This window comes from Odontomachus brunneus, unplaced genomic scaffold (genome assembly GCF_010583005.1).
Source record: "Odontomachus brunneus isolate Ranch 3 - 2012 unplaced genomic scaffold, Obru_v1 Obru_scaffold_063, whole genome shotgun sequence".
Classification (NCBI taxonomy): Eukaryota; Metazoa; Arthropoda; class Insecta; order Hymenoptera; family Formicidae; genus Odontomachus; species Odontomachus brunneus.
In genome coordinates this window covers 1,629,488-1,649,401 of record NW_022639513.1, presented here as the reverse complement: position 1 = coordinate 1,649,401, position 19,914 = coordinate 1,629,488, and the positions used below count along the sequence as shown (strand labels likewise).

Sequence of the window (19,914 nt, the reverse complement as noted above, 5' to 3'; positions counted from 1 at the left end):
ATATATATATATATATAATCTGTAGTAATTCTATTTCTACTCCCTCCCACTCGAACCTCCTTACACGGCACATTTCCTCCTACGCCTAAGCGAAACCGCGACGTGTGGTGTTCCTCCCTAGTGCCCATCGATCAATTACAAGTGATTCGAATATTCAAACTCGCCGCCACGTGATCCAGAACGAGGTTCTCCAGAGTCGGCAGCATCTAGAGGTCCAGGAGGTGCCGATCCATGTAAGCCACAAGAGCGCCATCCAGGGGTACAGAGAGCAACCGCACGGTAGACGACCACTGGTAAGTCATTATCTACATTATTTCTATACGCGCGAAACTACGATTAAATCCTGCGACTGTCCGACCCACCGTAAGGTTACACTACGGTGGTTATACTACGCGTCTTGCGCGAAATCCATCGCGATTACTCTTGATCGCACGGATCCCCGGGTAGAATCACGTGATTCGTTTAGCCCGAAAAATTGCGATCTGATCCCGTGCTAGGGTTCGAGCGCTATTCTTCACGGCAGCATGGCCGCAACCCGCCGGGACGTAACACTATACTAATAGCATGTTCGACTGACTCTGGGTTAACCCACTCTGGGTTATTCAGCCTGCGTTTATTAGTCGAACAAGTACTTATGAGCTTTATAATTGATTAGTAGAGACTTATGACGTCATTAATCGCTCTCGGAGCGATTAACCTAGGGCCAGTCGAACATACTATAAACTAGATTGCTAAAGCCAGCGGCACACGATGCTTGTTTTCGTGTTGGATTGCTTGCTAGATGGAAATATTCTATTTTGATTGGTCCGTCTTTAGAAATACACCAATCAGAACACAATATTTCCATCCAGCAAGCAATCCAGTATGAAAATAAGCATCGTGTGCCGCTGGCTTAACAAGGGTTTTGAACGTGTGTCGCGTAAGGTTTCCGGTTGCATGCGAGAAAATGGCGACGTTCTTCCGTGTGTGTGTGTGAGTGGTATGTATGTGTGTGTGAGTGGTATGTATGTGTGTGTGACGTTGTGTGTAACATATCACTTGTGTGAGTCACTTACACGTACAATAGGTGCTTTCCAATTGCTTAATACATCTTGATACACAAAATCAGTGTATTGATCACATATTATCTAAAATATCTTGTAAGATAATATGCAACCAATAAACTGGTTTTGTGTAACAGTGTACGCAACTGGAAAGCACCCAATGTGAGTCAGCGTGGCCATTAAATTACTGTCGTAAAACCAAAAATGCCAGCATCTTATTGCATCAAAAAATGTCGTAACCAAAAAATAGTATTGGGCGTTATTTGCTCTGCTCATTTTCAACAAAAAAATTTTATGATTAAACGTAGTGAAAATATGTAGCGGTAGCGGCTATTTTTTCGCATGCACCGGAAACTCTATCGGACAAGCCGTTATATGTTTTTAGATAGCCTGTTAGCAACCTAGTTTAGTATAGACATCTGTGATAATGTAACACGGGCTTTTAGGCTGCGTTCAGGGGCTCGATTCTTGACGGTGTACGAATGAGATACGCATGCGAAAATGTATAGTTCACGTTACGTATACTAGATTTTCGCATGCGTATCTCATTCGTATATCGTCAAGCATCGGGCCCTAGATTCTTTAACCGGGACTGCGTTCCGAAATGCACTGCCAGTATTGAAAATCTATAGTTCATGTTACGTATATTATAGAATTTCAGTACTGGCAGTGAATTTCGGAACGCAGCTATTATTAGAAACACTATGGCCGATATTCATAGTCGAATCTTATTTCATGACCGTCTTAAGTAATGTTTTAAGATGCGAATACGGCTCGGTGATTGGTTCATGACATCTTAAGACAGTACTTAAGATGATCTTAAATATTGGCTTGGTTTACATCGTGCACTTGATATGCGTACTAAATAGTAACTTTCTATTAGATAATCTTAATATCGATGATATTAATAATCAATGGTATATTAAGCTGGTATAATACTCATCAAGAAAACGTATTGTATTGATTGAATGCGTTGCCGTTGATATGCATTGTCAATATTAAGATTATCTAATAGAAAGTTACTATTTAGTACTATTTAGTACGCGTATCAAGTGCACGATGTAAACCAAGCCTATGACATGATTCGCATTGGTCGGGGCGATCTTGTACTACGCATATGCGCTTATGAAAATTCGTCGGATAGGCCTTTAGATGTAACGCAAATAACGGGTCCAAGGGAGATTATTGGACTCGTTATTTCTCTGTGCGCGTGACATTACAAATGAAAGGAGATGTACGTTTCCAAGAGATATGAGCGTCATTTGTAAGTAATTTTTCTTTACGTGGGACAATTCGATAAGCTTCATTAATAATTTTAGCATTGCACAGATTTAATCTTTTATTTATGCGGAACCACATTATAAAGAACGGACAAACGAAATTTGAATTACTATCCGAAAAGATATATGAAAGTGATTCTGAAATCATAATTAAAAATATCATCCCATTGTGAATTAATGGCTGGGTTCCATTTTTACTGCCAGTACTGAAAATCTATAGTATACGTAACGAAAACTGTAGATTTTCAGTATTGCCAGTAAAAATGGAACACGGCCAATATCTATAATATACGCCGCAGTGCTTGATTAGCGTTTCCCGCTTCACGTTCATCGCCGCTCGCTGGTAGCGGCCATCTTGCGCGCAAGCGTGCCCGTAATTTATAATCGTACGTACATATTTTACCGATTCGTTTTCGTGCAATATGGTTATCGCGATTCATGATTTTTTCTCTCAATGTCTGTTTTGATCCACTTTTATTTGATGATGATACAAACAAACCGAGACGCTACATGATAGAAGAAAAGAGATTGACTGCAGTGGTTGGGAGAGAGGGAGTAAGAGGAGAATGAGCGGAGTTTGCGCTCTGCCAAGTTCGCAAGCAGAGGTAACGCTATATGCCACACAGCCGTGCATCGTCATCCCTGCCGAAATTACGACATATCCACGAAACCACGTTCATTGCAAGCAATCGTACACTGCATCTGGTAAAACGTTCGAATGTGGAGGAGGTTATGAGATCGCAGATACGAACGTATAGGTCATGCTGTCGTAAATAATGCGAATACGCATGCGCGCAACATCAACTCAAAGCGAGCTGGAGAAGGCAGAATGTACCGCCGGCCGGTGAAGTGAGAGGCAGATACATGGGGACTAGTTCCTGATTGGCCACGGCGGCTGTTATGGCCGCCGATTAGCGCACGCGCACGCCACAGTAGGCATATCACGGACGCGGCGATCGTACAGCCGCTAGCCGCAGCAGCGTTGCAGTCGCTCGAGCGACCGAGAACAGTGAGAAGAGCGACGGAAACGGTCGGTCCGCGCGCGTCGTCGTCGTTGCCTTGTAAGGCGGAGAGAGCTTCGTGTGCGACGTTCGTGGCGCGAACAACTCTGAGAACGACGCCGATCTTCCTTAGCCGTAGCGAGTAAAACGTACGAACGAGTGTGTATACTCATATCTATATACACACACACGCACGCATTATATATATACACATACCTATATATATATATATATTATATATATATACACACATAGTGAAGCATCACGACAAGGGAAGGAGTGCGGGCCGGGCGCGACGCCGACCGTCTCTCGACAGAACCGCGTATACGTAAACCCGACAATCCGTCAAAATTTAAAGCCACTATAGGCGACATTTTCAACGATCTATATTGTGTATACCAGATCTTAGACCGATAAATTATAAGCGCGAGTGCATCGCGAACAGGATAAGAGGATACGAAGATAGAAAATTTGGTGCGGCACGCACGAAGTAGAGAATCGTGGCAGAAGGTGAGCGCGCGGCGTGAGAGCAAGACAGACAAAGGGGGGGAAGCGAAAGGGAGAGAGAGAGAGAGAGAGAGAGAGAGAGAGAGAGTAAGGGAGACAGACGGAGAGGGGAAGAAAGAAACGAAACGGAGCGAGTTAAAACGCCGAACGGTACGCAGAAAGCACAAAGGCCGTAGCAGCGACAGCGACGACGACGACGACGACGACGACGGCGGCGGCGGCGGCGGTGGTAGTGGTGGCGGCGGTGCTGATGCGACGACGGCATAACCTCCAAAAGGCGTTCGCGCCGCGCGTTTCGGTGATTGCTGCGCGAAGCAGTGGTGCGTGAAGTCACGAGGTATTCGAAACGATATAGAGAGAGAAAAAGAAAGAAAGAAGAAGAGAATATATTTTTGCAAGTGTGCGGCTTACGAGTCATCTTACGCGATCGACAAACGTTCATCGCTCTTGTATTCGAGTAGTTAGCGTATCGTTTGGGCCGGACTGCAGAAAGACATACATGTGCAACGTCATCATCATCATCGTTACGTGTGGCAGCATCAAGTAGCTTCGACATTTATCAAACGATGCAGCAGACTATAAATCGGCAGTGAATAGGAAAGAAAGAGAGAGCGTGTGGGAGAGAGTTGTTTGCTCTTCGAATTTTCCAAGTTTTTCGATGCAATAAAATACTGGTATACGAGTACGCCTAAATACATATGTAGTAGTGTGTGTGCGAGGAGAAGTGCGTTACGTCGGACTGTCGTTTTTCGTCGTTACAAACACGTTGGTAAACACGTTGGTAAACACGTAGCGACAGTTATTGCACGTACAAACACACATACATCCATACGACCAATACGTTGGCCGACTGCTGATTATTGCGCGGACTGAGTCCGGTTGATGGATGAAACTGGCAGAATGTTGCAACACGGAGGATCGGGTGTGGGTCTGATGGGTGGGAACCAGGGCCAAGCGACACAGAACACGGCTGGTTACGGCAGCATGGGTCCTGTAGACGGCACGGCGGCCCAAGGCCCCGACCAAGCGGTCGAGGCCAGGAAGCAGGATATTGGCGAGATTCTGCAGCAGATCATGAACATCACGGATCAGAGCTTGGACGAGGCGCAAGCTAGGTAAGTCTTTTGGATGCGTTCCGCCATTTTTTAATGTACGTGCGCGCGGGACGCGTCTTTTAATCTCGCCACCTCTGTTGTCGTTCGAAAAATTTGTTTCCCGTCGTCTCCGTAGATGCATTTTCACACCTTTCTTTTCTTTCTATAGTATCCAAATAATCCCCGATATGTTTCGCGCACGTTTCACATTCACGACGTTTATTTTCACGCGGGCACGAGTGTCGTGGTGCTTGATTGGTTGTTGCGACGGTGAAACGTTCGGAACGTCGGAGGTCGTCAATGATAGGTTGAAGTGGAAATTATGTTTACGGCTCGTTAATCGGCGGATTAAAAGGTTTAATGGTACTTTCGATTTACGAGGTCGACTCGTTACTGGGGGGAAGTACCGTGTAAACGAAATTCCCATAAAACCAAGACGGTGCTCGCGTATAAAACGCGGGGCATGCTTTTATTTTCAAGTTTCAAGTTACGATAGTTGACGGACACGGCATTAAAGACCGCGTAGATTACTGCCAGGTATCGGACGTGTGTATCGCTCCTTCTTGCAATGTCACGCAAGAAGCGCACTCCTGTATCTATTTTCTCCATCCCTTTCCTCCTTCCTAGTGAAATTGGAGGAAAGAAAAATGTGCATGAAAACATCAATGCCTGGACACTGATAACTGGCATCTAATTCTGAAATTCTCATCGTTTTAATCTTTAAATATTTAAACTAGCGCTACGTATATAATTATCGAGAGTCGTATGTATTTTGCGAATACGCGCATTGTTTACTTGCGTATCGATTTCTTTATCACATATCTCGATAAATATACTCGATATCCTCGATGATAATTCAGTCAACAAAGCCTCATGCTCTCACGTAAAGTTTCAAGTCACAGCGATATAAGCGAAATTCGAGCGTTTCGCTTTGTTTCAAGTCAAGTATCATCCCACTCTGAAAAATTAACGGAGACTGCACGGTCTGTCCGAGAGATCGATGGCGCGCATTGTAAGCGAGTAAACAAATATCAGGAGCACACTTTTGTCATAAAATGACGTTCGTGTGGAACATATTGCTCGGCAGACACGCGCAACTCGAGCTCCTTGTATTCGAGTAGTGCATATCGTTTACGCGCGCACACGCGCGTTTAACACGGGCCCGCTCGCGTATTCGCATATCGTTGCGTGTGCGTTAAGTTATATTAAGTACCTGTCCGCGTGTTTGATGTCCCTGCAAAGAGGCACCAGATGTGTCTCCCGCGAATACGTGCATTTTACGGAGAATGGGAGAGCTCTTGTAATTTCACGGCCGGCGTTTAACGCCGGCCATTTGAATACGGTCCTGAATTAAGTTAACGTCCTTATTAATACCGAGCCGCTAATTTCATAGACGGCTATGCGTATGTGCGGTCGATACGATTCGGAGCGGTGCTCCTTCTCCAAATAGACACTTGCCGCCTTTTTTCTTTGCGATGTTTGTTTCGCGTGCGAATTGGTTTCGTGCAGCTCGAAGACACACAATTTTGGAACGAGCCTGAAATATCTCTCAGAATACGATTCGATCGTATCCACACGAGGTCTATTTTTTATAGCTGCATTCTATGAGTTATTGTAATATTTCTTTTTCTTCCTTTTTACAAGAAAATAATTATTATAATTATAGTGTAGAGAATAGATTTATGATTACTATTTCATATAATTTTGCGGATTATAGGCCTTGTAACAGCATTTTCTATCGAAATCTTATTTTTTGAACGCATTTTCTCTGTTATTTATTTTTCTATTTTGTACACTATTTTTTCTCTAGAGTTCGAAAAAATTATATCTGTTGATAATTAAAAAAAATGTTGTTATTATCATCATTATTATTATTACTACTACTTTTTTCGAATAAATTTTTTACTCTTTCTCCTCTCGATCTTTTCTCGTTTCACTTACTCTGTACTAATGATCCTAAATATTTGGTCGTTCACGACGCAATTTCGACGATCGATCATACTGAATCAATGTTCGCTCACACATGTCTCTTTTTCTTTTGCAGAAAACACACTCTCAACTGCCACAGGATGAAGCCTGCTCTGTTCTCTGTTCTTTGCGAGATCAAAGAGAAGACAGGTGAGCGATTTTATATGTTTCTCCTTTACTCTCTTTTACTCCTTGCTGCAACAGCAACTCCGTCGGCGTTGTTCGCACTTTTTGCCGGCGCTCGAATCGCGCCCGGCTCGACTCATTAAACTTTACGCACGTACGGCCCGCTTATTTTGCGCCGCGCTAACAAATGAATGGAATTTTTAAATGAGTCAATTTCAGCGCGATAAACCCGCACGTTCGTGACGTGCCTATGGCGACGGCCCAGTCGATGGCGGGGTCGGAGAGAGATTCCATCGAATTTCGCATCGGCCCGGCAACGTCGGGCTATTTATATGTGTACGTACGTACTTGACGCGACATGCGGAAATCGAATGTTGCGGGGATGTATTATTATTTCTGCAGCGTCATTGATTATATCTGCGCGACTAGAGTTTCATTCCGTTCCCCTCGCGCGGCGCTGCGAGTTATTGTGCGTCATAAATCATCGGTCTTATTTAAAGCGCTGACTTTCGACCGGTCGTTCGCATGGGATTGATTTTTGAAATGCATTTTTAATGTGAAGTCGCGCTCGGTATCTCGGCGGTAATCTCGTCTGTGATCTCACGATGAATTCGGCTGTTCAACATTGTGGACAGGCGGATGAGAGTCCCGCGTTAATTTCCGCGACGGAAAAGTTACGAATTGTGTTATTATGAGCATCATTTGATTGACAATATGTTAAGGACGACTTAATGAACAGCTAGGCATTATTAATATCTGGTGTGCTTTCGTATGTTGAAATTGCGGCGGTTTTAATCAAAAGTATCAATATCTGGACACCATGATAACATTATCAGTACCAGAGTTAGGCAACTCTGGACATTATATGCGTCTTTAAATACGAATATTAAAAATTTGTAAGTTAAGTACCAATGTTATTACTCTTTTATAGCGAATTGGTAGAAATGTTTCTAATTGAACCATCTCACCGATGATTAGTGGATACTTACTGATTTTCTATGAAAATATTTTAGTGAAAATTTTTCACTTCACCGCTTATACCTCACTGATTTTGACCAGTGTAAGATTTCACTGCAACATGCGTAATATAATACAAATTCGCTATGCCAAATCCAACTTTCTGCATTTGTGACGATGGAATTAACGAGTAATGTAATTATTGCTGTTAACTTTTCGTTGCGACAGTCATCCTCGTCGTTCATAAACCGCGATATATCGAGAAATCGAAAGATCCCTCGATGCACTGGTGCACACATATTCAAAACAAGTACATTCTTCGAAACAAGTTTCCATATTATCCATATCAGTGGCGATCTCTCTCGCTTTCCCTCAAGCGTTCGTAGGGAAAAAAGACAAAAACATTGTTCTTCTAGGTTAGCTAAGCGTTTAAGGAAGTGTTATTATCATTATTATTATATTTGGATTACTTTTACTGGCGAATTAAGAAACCACGAAACGTACAATTATTTTTGGAGCTAATTGGAAAGGAGGAAAGAAAGCGAGGAAGAGAAGAGGTTGCTCTTGCCGACCATGTCAAAAGTTTCTGTCATCCGTCTGGGAATGGAAAGGCCGCACCGCATCCCTCGTGCTAAGCTACCCTCTGTTCACATCAGTTCTTTGCGCTCATACACACGCATATTCAAGTATATACACACAGGCGCGCGCAAGTAGCAGCCACGAGGGCGTCGTTGCGCGAGCAAAAGTGTGACGTCAACATTCGTATGACGTTATACTACTTCGAAAATATTTCGAGAGCACATGGGCTGTGCACCCACGCCAAAGGGGGACGATGTTCTCGTCTTTTTTTCTCTTTTTTTTTTTTTCCCTACCACCGCTCGCGGGAGAACGAGAGAGATCGCCATTGGTCGTTTTCGGAACAACGTGGTCACGATCATCTTTTTGCGGCCGCGTCGGCAGCGCTATGCATCTTTATAACGCGTATTTTATTGCTCTTATTGTTTCTCGCTGGCTCTCCTCCCTTTCGCGATGCGTTACCGGCTCCGGCTATATCGGGATTTTAAACTGCACGCTTTGTCCGAAAGCTTCAAGTCGTTGACCTCGTATCTCGTGTGCAACGCTGTGTCACCGTACCATTCTGAGAGCGTTTATTGCAGCTCGATTAAAAGTAACGTTGTCGAAAAAGAAGTCTATAATAACGCGAATCGCGCGATCGCCAAGAGAAAGTTGGATATTTAGTTCCACGACGAGCGTGTAGAGGAGTTCGATTCTAGTCTATCGTAAACAAAAAGGGCGTCAAAGTATGATGAGCACTCGAGACGATGAATCGTTTTAACGATCCCCTATATATTTTACGAGTTTCGGAGCTGATTGTGTGTGCGCGCTGCATAGTGGTGCCACGCGTTCGCTCGCGCGCGCACGCAAAAAAATGCTGCACTGTGAGAGAAAAAGAGAGAGAGAGAGAGAGAGAGAGAGTTTTCTCGCTCTCTCGTACGAGAGAGAAAAGAGAGACGCGAGATAGTCGTAGTCAAGTTTATGGGCGATGGCTGACGAGGCAGTGAAAAAGTACTAAACCGAGAGGAGCAGATAAACGCTATGTTAAGCAGACCGTTTTACCAGCCATTTAATATAATCGGTTCTCGCGAGCGAGCAGCGCGTCGCTCAGATAACTTCGAATCAGGACCGTACGCGAGATGGGACCTCTGTGTCCTTCGCTTCATTCCGGGGCCTTACCTTTATACCACAAAGGATAAGAATGACAAAATCCGACTTATTATTCATGTTTATGACAGTATATTTACTATAGATACTCACATTACAGTCGTTCTGCTGTTGCTGATTGACTATCAAGGGAAAAGGAAATTTTTCGTAGCATTTTAGAAATGTGCAAAATCGATTGCACAAGTATGATTTTATAGTTATATCTATTTACTTCGTCGTAATTCGACATAGAAATTTTCAGCATGAATTTCCTCACTTTTGACGTCATAATCGAATATGGCCGTGGCGCTCTCTATCGTAGTTATACGATAAGGATCAATTTTACATCAAGTATTGTTGATACACAATTGACAACGATAAATTTCTTTTCGTAATTATACGATAGAGAGCTTTTTTTCTCCTATCGTTGATACATCATTAATTACAACAGATTTTCAATGATTTATTCATGATAGATTCAAAGAAAACGATAAGACACGGTAAAGACATTATGGAAATTCTATCATATCCTAACGATCTTTTTCGGATTTGATGCAGCGAAACGATACATTACGATAGAAAACAATTAGATTCTTTGAAGATCCCATCGGTTTTTATTGTTTTTCATATTTCATATTTTTTTATTACAGAAATTTATTACAGTTTCAATTTGAGCCAGACACGGTGCGACGAAACGACGAGCACGAGCAGCATTTCTCCCCTTAGCACACCCTCTTTCATCCGATTTTCTACAATTGATATGTTATAATCTATATTTTTTGAAAGTTTTAATATTTGTATTTAAAGACCAAAACGACAAGAATGGCCAGAATTATGTACAAATGTTATTTGCGTCCAGATCATTGATACTCTTTTATCTTACGACACTGCATTTATTTGACTCAGGTTGTTCCGTTGAACTTTTTTTTTATGTATTATTCCGGTCTCATTGTGCAACGCGAGATGCGAGTACGTTCGGCGCGAGCAAGCGATTCGTCGTTTAATTCGCATTAATGGTATGTTCCACTTTCTCGAACACTGCGCATAGTGATCGATCGAGCTCTAGAGTCAGTCACAGCCTCCGACCAGCGATTTGTCACGGTCGAATTGGGAGAGGCGCTTCCCGAAGCGCGCTGATCTTCGAAAACCTGTTTCGTTCGGGTCGAGGGGAAAGGGCAGGGGGTATCGCTCAGAGCGATTTCCCGTGGGACGCGCGACGCAAGATCCCGAATACTGAGAGAGACAAACAGACAGACAGACAGAAAGGCCGGCCGAAATCCGCGGGATTTCTCAACTCGCCTTTCAACCGTGCGCGCCCTCCGATCCCTTTTTTCCGTTTCTCGTCGTGTGGACAGAAGCAGCAGCAGCAGCCCTTCGCGTCGCGCAGCAGCTGCATATCAATCCACATTGTCGAAACATTCTCCAAGGACCGGAGAGTCAAGTCGACTGGAATCAAGGAGTGAAAATCCGGTCGGCGTGCAATCGTGAACAGTTATTTTCGGTAATTATCGGCTACGTGGAATCGCCGGACGATCAACTTTCCGACGCGCGAGCGATAAAACAAAATTAATCCACGGACAAACAGATAATTCGGATCTGTTTGAATAATAATCATCCGCGTCGTTACCATTAATCACGATTCGACCAATATTGATTCCGTGCGGCGACGCGACGTGGCACGGTGCTCCGATTGGCTGACTTTGCTCGCGGCTTGTCATCGCACCCGACGCACGTGCGTTTCGCCGCGTCTCTCGCATAGGATGTTACGCGCGTGGAGATTGTCTACCTGTCGATTTACCGACGATTAATTTAATCGCGGCACCGCCATGCCGCCGTGCCTGTCCCCGATTTCTCTCTCGCAGTTTTCAAACAATGGTAATCCGCGCTCGGCTCCTAGCGCAACAATTAAAAATCCATACTCGATTTGGCCGCCAGCCAACGGTAATTCTATTTTCTTTCTCGCACCTATACAACACCGATATCTATGCATGTGTGTGTATGTGCGTATGTTATGTATGCACGCAAAAATTTCCTATTGTCGTTACTCTGGTTATATATGTTTCAACAAACTATTGAGAAAATTTCGCTTCAACGATGTCTCGCGATGATAGTCGGTGAAAAAGGAAAAGAGAGTAAAGGAACTCATTTTATGATAATTTTTTGTAAACTAAAGACACGCAACCCCTTTTGCGTCGCAATATGTGTTAAGGCGAAGAGAGAAAAGAGCTCATGTAAGAGCTCCGTCGATTCTCCGTACATTTCGCTATAACCCAACCGACCGACCTTGATTTCGCGGAGTGCATTTCACGCTGAATTCACCCTCACCCTTATCTCTCGTAATTAATGGTTCCGTTTGCTTCCATTTATTACGCGGCTACGACATCGAACTTAACGCGCCGGATGGAACACATTCAAGTCCGTCCGCTTGATGCGCGAGCTCGATTAAAAATGCACTCGGTACATTTCCCTCGCTGAATATACGACGTAATTATTACAAATTTAAAGAATGAAACGAGGGAGGAATCGCGGAGCGTCGAAAAAGGAGAAAAAGTTTAATGTCACAGAAATAAGAACGCGAGTGCGTAACGTTCGGAAAATAATCGTCCCTTGTGGCGGGGCAGTTAATCGTGCGAAGTCGCGTTCTTGTTATTGTTGTACAATGTACACGAAACGTGGCTTCGGTTTTCGAGAGGAGTTGACGCCGCGCGTTCCGGCTCCAGCTGGAATGTCGTTCCCCTAGCTTCGCTTTCCTTTTCTTCTTGTTCCCGCGTCTTTCGTGCTCTCTTCCCCCTCTCTTGCTCGCTGTTTTTCCCCCTCTCTTTCTCTCTCTTACTCCCTTTCTCACTCACTATCTCTCTGTCTCTTCTTCATCCTCGCATGCAGATGGGGTACCAGCATCCAAGGTGAACCGGCCCCTGATCCCTCTCCACTGTTCTCTCTTTCTCTCTTCCACTAGCTTTTCTCGTTTCTACCTCTCTTCTTTTCTCTTTTTCTCTATGTACCTCTTTCTCTCTCTTTGTATCTCGTTCTCTCGGGTCTCGAACTTCACGGAGTCGACTAACGAGATTTGTACGTTGAGAGAGAGAGAGAGAGAGAGAGAGAGAGAGAGAGAGTGTGTGTTCGCTGCATGCGAAGTGTGCACACTGATTTATCGCAAAAATTTGCGCGTAAACTCGCGGTAAATCGCTATGGTGTACTACCACCACGCTCTCTTTTCGTAGGGAAACATTTCTTTACGAGCTTGTTCGTCGCAGGAATCCTTCCCTATCTCACGTACATAAGCAGCGGACAGCTCGCTGATTCCGGCGATTCGGCTTAATTAACTCTGACAATTACACGTCATGTATTCCACTAATTACGACGTGCGCGCGGAGCGGCTTGTATGACGGGCAAAAGACGGCCGCGATACGCGCGAGTTATTATGCATTGTATGCCTATAGATGTTGATAAAAGAACGCGATGGTTGTACTATCAAGTAGCGGAATTACCGTAATGCTCGCTTACAGATAACGTAAGCACACATTGTTTCACGAAAGTTAACGCCAGTGTGCTCGCTGTTGCCACGACCTCGGATTTTATCAGTGATAAACGTAGAGTCGTCACCGCGTAGATTACCGGTGTCTTTTTTATTTTCCTATTTTTTTCCCTTGCCCTTCCGACTGTCAGTTGTACGCAGACCGACAAGTCGTCGTTGCGGCTGATATTCGTTTGATTTAGAAAATAGACGTACAACGTGAACGCGCGTATTTTCACATGCGGAGATTTCTTGCGCACCGACCTCACTATCTAGACGGGGAAACAAAAGGAAAAATTTGAGAGAGACGAAGAGAAAGAGAGAGAAAGAGAGAGAGAGAGGAGCTATTGTGCTGTCAAGTTGTACACGACAGTTGCAACGCGGTACCGTTAACGGAATTGCATTTAAGTCGCTTTAATTGCACGGAGTTGCTGACCGGAAGTCGTCGTTATGGTCATTGCTCTCTCGCAGTGGCACCCTGCTCTCTTATTCGGTGCTCTAATTTAAGGTCAATATCCGCACTAAAACGGCGAAATATTTCTTGTTATATCTTTTTTCTTTTGCAATCGCGTTTTCGCGCGGGTCGAGGGGAGTGTGCAGGATCGTCTCGAATTCCGGCCAAATGAACAGATTCACTCGGATCGTCAAATCGAACGATAAGCATCTAGCGACGAGAGTTGGAATTCCGCTTTGCGGAATTCGTTGTGCATGTGACGGGCGTGTTGTGGCGTGTGTGTATGGCGCAGGAGGTCGATTTAACAAACCATACGTTACGCCACGATAAAATCTCACAAACCTATAAACTTCGAGCTCGAAGCTAGGTGCGGGTACGTTATATCATAAAAATCCAGTAAAATAAGCTCGTAAACCGAGCGAGAGAGATAGAAAAGAGAATGAAGAGAGGGACAGAGAGAGAGAGAGAGAGAGAGAGAGAGAGAGAGAGAGAGAGAGAGAGAGGAAGCGGCTCGTGTTGCAATATAAACTCTCTTCGCGAATATGTGCTCACGTCGCACGCGTGTGCGTGCATACGCGATATTTTAGAGTACCCATTCGAGATCACTCGAGGTTCGAATTTCAAGCGAGATGTTGCTCCATTCAAATTGCTCGCAAACGTAACTGGGAAAAAAATAATATTTCGTAACACGATGCGATCGTGTGTTCAGTTGATACTCCGACAGGTGTGTTTACTTCGACTAATTAAACAGTGGTAATAACCCTAGAATTAATATTGAAGTCGAAATAGAAATGGAAACATTTGAGGTTCATAACGATAACGATTTCCGTCTGCGTGATCGCATTTATGCAGTTAGCATAATTGTGTATCTTGTAGAGCTCTGCAAATCAAAGCTCAATAGTACCTGATCCGAACTGATCCATTGTTAAATATAACCTGGAATAATCTATATCCACTTTGGTAAAATGAGCTCTTCTTACTCAAATATTTCTTGTCTGTGGAACTGAATTTCTTGGAGCGGAAAATCCAAATGAAAGAAAGTGGTAGTATTTTTGCTGAAAACAATAATGAAAACTCGGACTGCCACTCGGAATCGCAATGAGTCAATTTTACTTCAACTAACAAGTAAACCTACCCAAAAGTTACACTCCGATTTCTTTTTAATTTGGCACAAATATAGAAAGGTAATTAGGTCATATTTTTTCATTTTGGCCCACTTTGAGTTTCACGGGCAGTTTTTAGCTTTTTAATGTTCTTACTTCTATCAACCAGGCAACAAAAATGCATAAGAAAAAAAATTGAATACAAGATATAAGCGTTTTTGTTTTGTTGATTATGAATATAAAGTCAAATGTGTAAAATTATTTGTGTAAATAATAAAATATTTAAACAAAACATGTAAAAAGTTGAAAAAAAATTATGTATACAAATAATTTTTCGGTTTGGCCGAGATTCGAACCATTTTTTACTAATTTAACACAGATTGAAATATTTTGGTTGGAATCTCGACTAAAGAAAATTAAAATGGTTCGTGTCTCAGCTGTGCCGATTTTATTAAAATTTTAATTAAAATTGCCGGATTTCTCTGTTTAGCCGAGATTCGAACCGAGATTTTTTACTAATTTAGCATATATTTAAAATATTTCGGTTGGAATCTCGACTAAAGAAATTTAAAATGGTTCGTGTCTCAGCTATGCTGATTTTGTTAAAATTATTTAACTATATCTTGTATTTAATTTTATTTCTTATGCATTTTTGTTGTACTTATTGATGATAGGAATGAGAACGTTAAAAAGTTATAAACTACCCATGAAACTTAAAGTGGACCAAAATGAAAAAAATATAACCTAAATATTTTTTGTATTTCTACATTTGTGTCAAATTAGAAGGAAATCGGAGTATACCTTTTGGGTAGGTTTACTTATAAGAGAGGATTCTTACTCGACGTAAACGAACGTTTCAATCGATTAGAGGGAGTATGTTCCTGTGACGATGGAATATATCAAGTTCATTCTTCAATTTTGAGTAAAAATATTTACTCAGAATTCAGAGTAGAGAATTCACTCTGTGTGAATGAAAAGTTACCCCAATGACTCGATTAGGTCACCCTAATCTTCGAGTGAAACTTTACTCCAAGAAATTTAGGGAACAAAAAGCTGATTCAAGCTCGGAGTCTGACTTTAGCGATCAAATCGGGTTATATTTGATAATGAATCGAACTGGATTGGGTATTATTGGATCTCGATTACATACAGCATAGTGTATGCGTTTGCATTACCTTAGTACGATTTATCGCAGCACCGGTTCGAAGATCTTAGTTTATCGTTGGTCGGCGCATTCACGTCGCGCGCGGAGAAGAGTGATCTTTCGAGAGGCTAATTGGAAGACTCTCGAGGGCTACTCTCTCGGCGCTCCTATGCGCGCTCCGTGGGCCGGCGTTCTCTTAATCGTATGGTAATTCTATGGAGATTGCATGGGGCGAGGAGAAGCTCGTAGCTCGGGTCGTTAGGCCCTTTTCGTCCCCGCTGGGACCTAAACCGACCCGCCGCCCGACCGTCTTCCTGCTAGTACTTCGCTATCCAGCTTCCAATCGTCCGCTCCTCGCCCATCATCTTAAGTTCCCCCAAGAAACTTCTTTTTTTTCGCATGCGATTCTTCTCATTGTCTCTATGCAGAAGAATAAGTCCGCGAACATCATCTCGCTCGAGATTAAACTCTATACCGACGCGCTCGTCGTTAATTGATTTCAACGCGGGTTGGAATCTTTTAGACGATGCACAAGAGTTTAATATCTTCTAAATTTAACTGGTCACAGCGATAAGTAGTAAAATATTGACGCGTTTCAACTTTGTAACAAATGTCGGCAATTCGACGGGGTATAACGTCGGCCGGCTTTATCGTTCTACCTTGGTCTGGCGCTTTCCTTCGTATATTCTTCTTCGGTGCGGAGACCCGAAGTGACAAGTGAATGGCGTGCCACCCTCGGGAGGGGACGAGAGAAAGGAGGAGAAGGAAGAAAAGGGATAACAATAATCTCACGCTGCTCCTCGTCGCGAAATAAGTATCATTCTGTCTCGTTTTACGTATACGTAGGCGACTTCAGACACGCGACGACCTCACAATCGCCACTGTCAGTTTGCGTCGGGAAGAAACCTGCGATTATGCGCGCGCGAGGAGTGGGTGCGCGCGCGCACAAACACACGCACGCACGCACGTGTGTGGGATGCCACTTACTCTGTCGCGCGCAAATGCGAGCGTTATCGTTGATCTAACTCCATTCCAATTCCGTCGGAGTACCAGATGACAGGAGAGTGACAGCTCATCCTCGACGCGAAGCGAGTTCCCCCGCCGTCCATCATCGAAGGAATATATCGGGCATAATTTTATCGCGAACCAAATTAGAGGCCGGCATCGGCATTATTCCTTGAACCACCTCGACCACCCACGTTATTATGTGTGTACGCTCTTTGTGTTAATTTTGCGAATATACTCAAAGCGTATCTCGATAAGAATGATGCGATTCTCACAAGTCAGTTAATACGCGACAATGCGTTACATTATCGAAACATACTTCTGATAGCGTGACGCATCGGCAACCTATCTCTTGCTGGGAGAGCCTATCTCTTGTTTTTTGCGGCGATGTGTAATGTGCACGCCATTTATGAGAAGGTGTGCACAGAGCAGCGGTGGTGATGCGTGCGAGAGATGCAACAGCGGCGTACGCACATGAGAGGGAGAAAGAGGGAGGGCTGTCGCGAATAAAAGAACAAGAGAGAAAGGAGAAGGAGCATGGTGGCGGCTCGGCTCGGTAAGGCGAGAGGAAACGCGAAGGAGCTTCCATCTCGGGCTTGAGATTTCATTAAAATTCATGAACCGTGCGCGACTTGCGCTTCTCACCGCGGTGGTCTTTGAGTTTTGCGCGTTACGAAGAAGCAGCGAGTACATATACACACGCACGTACACGCATTCACAACGTGGATGAACGAGAGGGAAAGAGAAAGAGAGAAAGAAGGGGGATGGAAGGAAGGAGAGCGAGAACGGCATAGCAGTACAGGGGAGAAGAAACGAGGCAGAGAGCGACGTCAGCTATGAATAATACAGGGAACTTCTAATTGCGCGAGACAAAACTCCGTGTAGTTGGAAACTTTCGTCCCGGCTACGACGAAGACGGCCAGGAACTTTCGCAACTCCCGCAAAACTTACCGCTTGCTTTACCGCCATTCGTCCCATCCTCCTTCTCCTCCTCCTCGTATATACGCGCCGCGTCGTCGTCGTCGTCGTCGTCGTCGTCGTCGTCGTCGTCGTCGTCGTCGTCGTCGTCTCGCCGGAAGTCAGCGGAACCGGCGGCGCACGGTTCTCTCTTATATCCAGCTCTTTCTCGGTCGTATCCGCGCGTTCGGCTATCACGCGCGGCATCTCGCGAACTTTGTTCTTCTCACCGTTTGATTCCCCGCAGACTTCTTCCTTTTCTCTCTCTTCGAAATGCCCAGGAAGAAACGTGTCTTTGCTCGGTTATAATCGATAGTTCCGTGTAGTCGGTATACAAGTTGAGTCGATTTCTTGTTTCCATCTATATATCATTATGATAACTCATTTGTTGACACTTTGACGACCACTGGCTGTGACTTTATTCTGCCGACGGTTATCGTCTCAGTTGTACAAGAACATTAATAGCGATAATGCGACCGATAATGGCGGTATGTAGTTGTTGTATGAGCACTATATATAAGGGTAGATTTATGGATTTGAACACAAGGAGGATGTTTGTCACTTTTTTTTTAAATACCGTCTAAGCGAGCTAAACCTGCCGGCAACGGACAAAAATTGTTTCGCGACAAATGCAGTCACGTCAATGTATTGGGAGTTCTCGAGCGGGACACAATGTGATGGCTGAAAATCGCAAGGTCGCGTGGGTTCGTGGCAATGATCAAAGTCATTATTCGACACGTCGTTTGTGCGCGAGCGAGAAACGGCCGAACAGGGTAATTTTCTCCTTCGCTCCCTCCATCTCGCGCACCCTCTTCCTCCCTCCCTCCCTCCCTCCCTCCCTCTTTCTCTCTCGCTTTGCCGCAACGGTGCTCACATAGGTGTCGGCAATGAAGAGAGGGATATCGTTTCTACGGCCAGGGTGTGTTCAACCCCCGTACTCAGGGGTGGCTGTAACGTCGCTCGTAAAAACACCGTAAACTCGACAGCAACAGGTCCCGTGTGTCTGCCGCAGAAGCGTCGAGCCGCTCTCGGAATATGACGATTCGAGTGCGCGGGGTGTCGCGTCGCCTTGCGACGCCACTGGCGATTCTTTACGTTTGCACCCCGCGCTGCTTCCGAAAAGATGATTACGTTCAGAATTTATTTCGACGCGACGGTCGAACGCGTGCATTGACGTTTTTTGGCTCAACATTACTTGGCGAGTTCGACAGAGAATGAGAAACGCGCGCAGGTATAGACGCTCCTCGCGGAGGTTCCTCGCGTTGTTAAATTATTGGGACGCGCACTGCCGTTTGCTGGGCATCACGTCTAAAGCGTCAATTTTAAACGCGCGCGATGCCACTCGCCGAGACATTTATCATTCACGACCGTTCGTAGCGTGCATATTTTATTAACAGCGCTATCGAATCGCGCGCGGAGAAAGGAAAAAGATGTTACTCAAGGTCGCGCACATCACAAAAAGCGCTTCGCTTTATGTGCACAGTCTTGTTGATTTTGACGTTTTTACGCGAAGAGATTACCGTGTAACGGCCCGCGGCGACCATCATCGTCCACGAGCGTGGCAGGATGAGGAGGATGAGAAAAATTGTCACGGCGAAGGATTTCAAATTCTCGCCGCGTAAGGAGTCTGCGGCGGTCCTTCTCCTTCCAACCGCGTGTGCATGCATTATGCATGCACGGCGACGCTGCGAGAAAAATGTCTTGGCAGCCGCGAAGGAAGCGCGCGCGGGGGTGGCTTGCTTGCCGCCGTCTTGTCTCTGTATGCAGCGGAGGTAGCAAGGTGCGACAGCCCCCCGGTGCGAACCGGTGCAGGTGTGCGTATCGACACGGGACAGTCCAGATGTGCGCGACTTTGCCGGCGGTCCTACTTGCCCTAATAATAAGATTCTTTAATAATGACACCGTGTCACACGATGCGGTTATCGAGTTGGCAGTGTCTCGCAAACCGCGGGGGTATGCTAAGTGCGAAGAGCGGGAGAGTTTACAGAAAACTACATACCGCATTCAAATAAATGTTTCAAGTGTCTCATGAGTTTCTATAGCCGTAAATCTATCATGAG

At 44.6% G+C, this 19,914-nt stretch overlaps 1 protein-coding gene across 10 annotated transcripts in view; it reads left to right on the top strand.

The window, feature by feature from the left end:
- Positions 1 to 2,941: 2,941 nt before the first annotated feature.
- Positions 2,942 to 19,914, top strand: part of LOC116846400 (homeobox protein extradenticle) — a 54,361-nt gene continuing 37,388 nt past the window's right edge. For 2 of the 10 annotated variants that reach the window (XM_032820168.1, XM_032820166.1), the window contains exons 1-2: positions 2,947 to 4,946; positions 6,970 to 7,043. In XM_032820168.1, coding sequence (XP_032676059.1) covers positions 4,714 to 4,946; positions 6,970 to 7,043 — 307 coding nt within the window. In that variant the 5' untranslated portion in view covers positions 2,947 to 4,713. Of the gene's footprint in view, positions 4,947 to 6,969; positions 7,044 to 19,914 lie in introns of all 10 variants that reach the window. The other 8 variants (XM_032820163.1, XM_032820164.1, XM_032820162.1 and 5 more) reach the window with 7 other exon arrangements.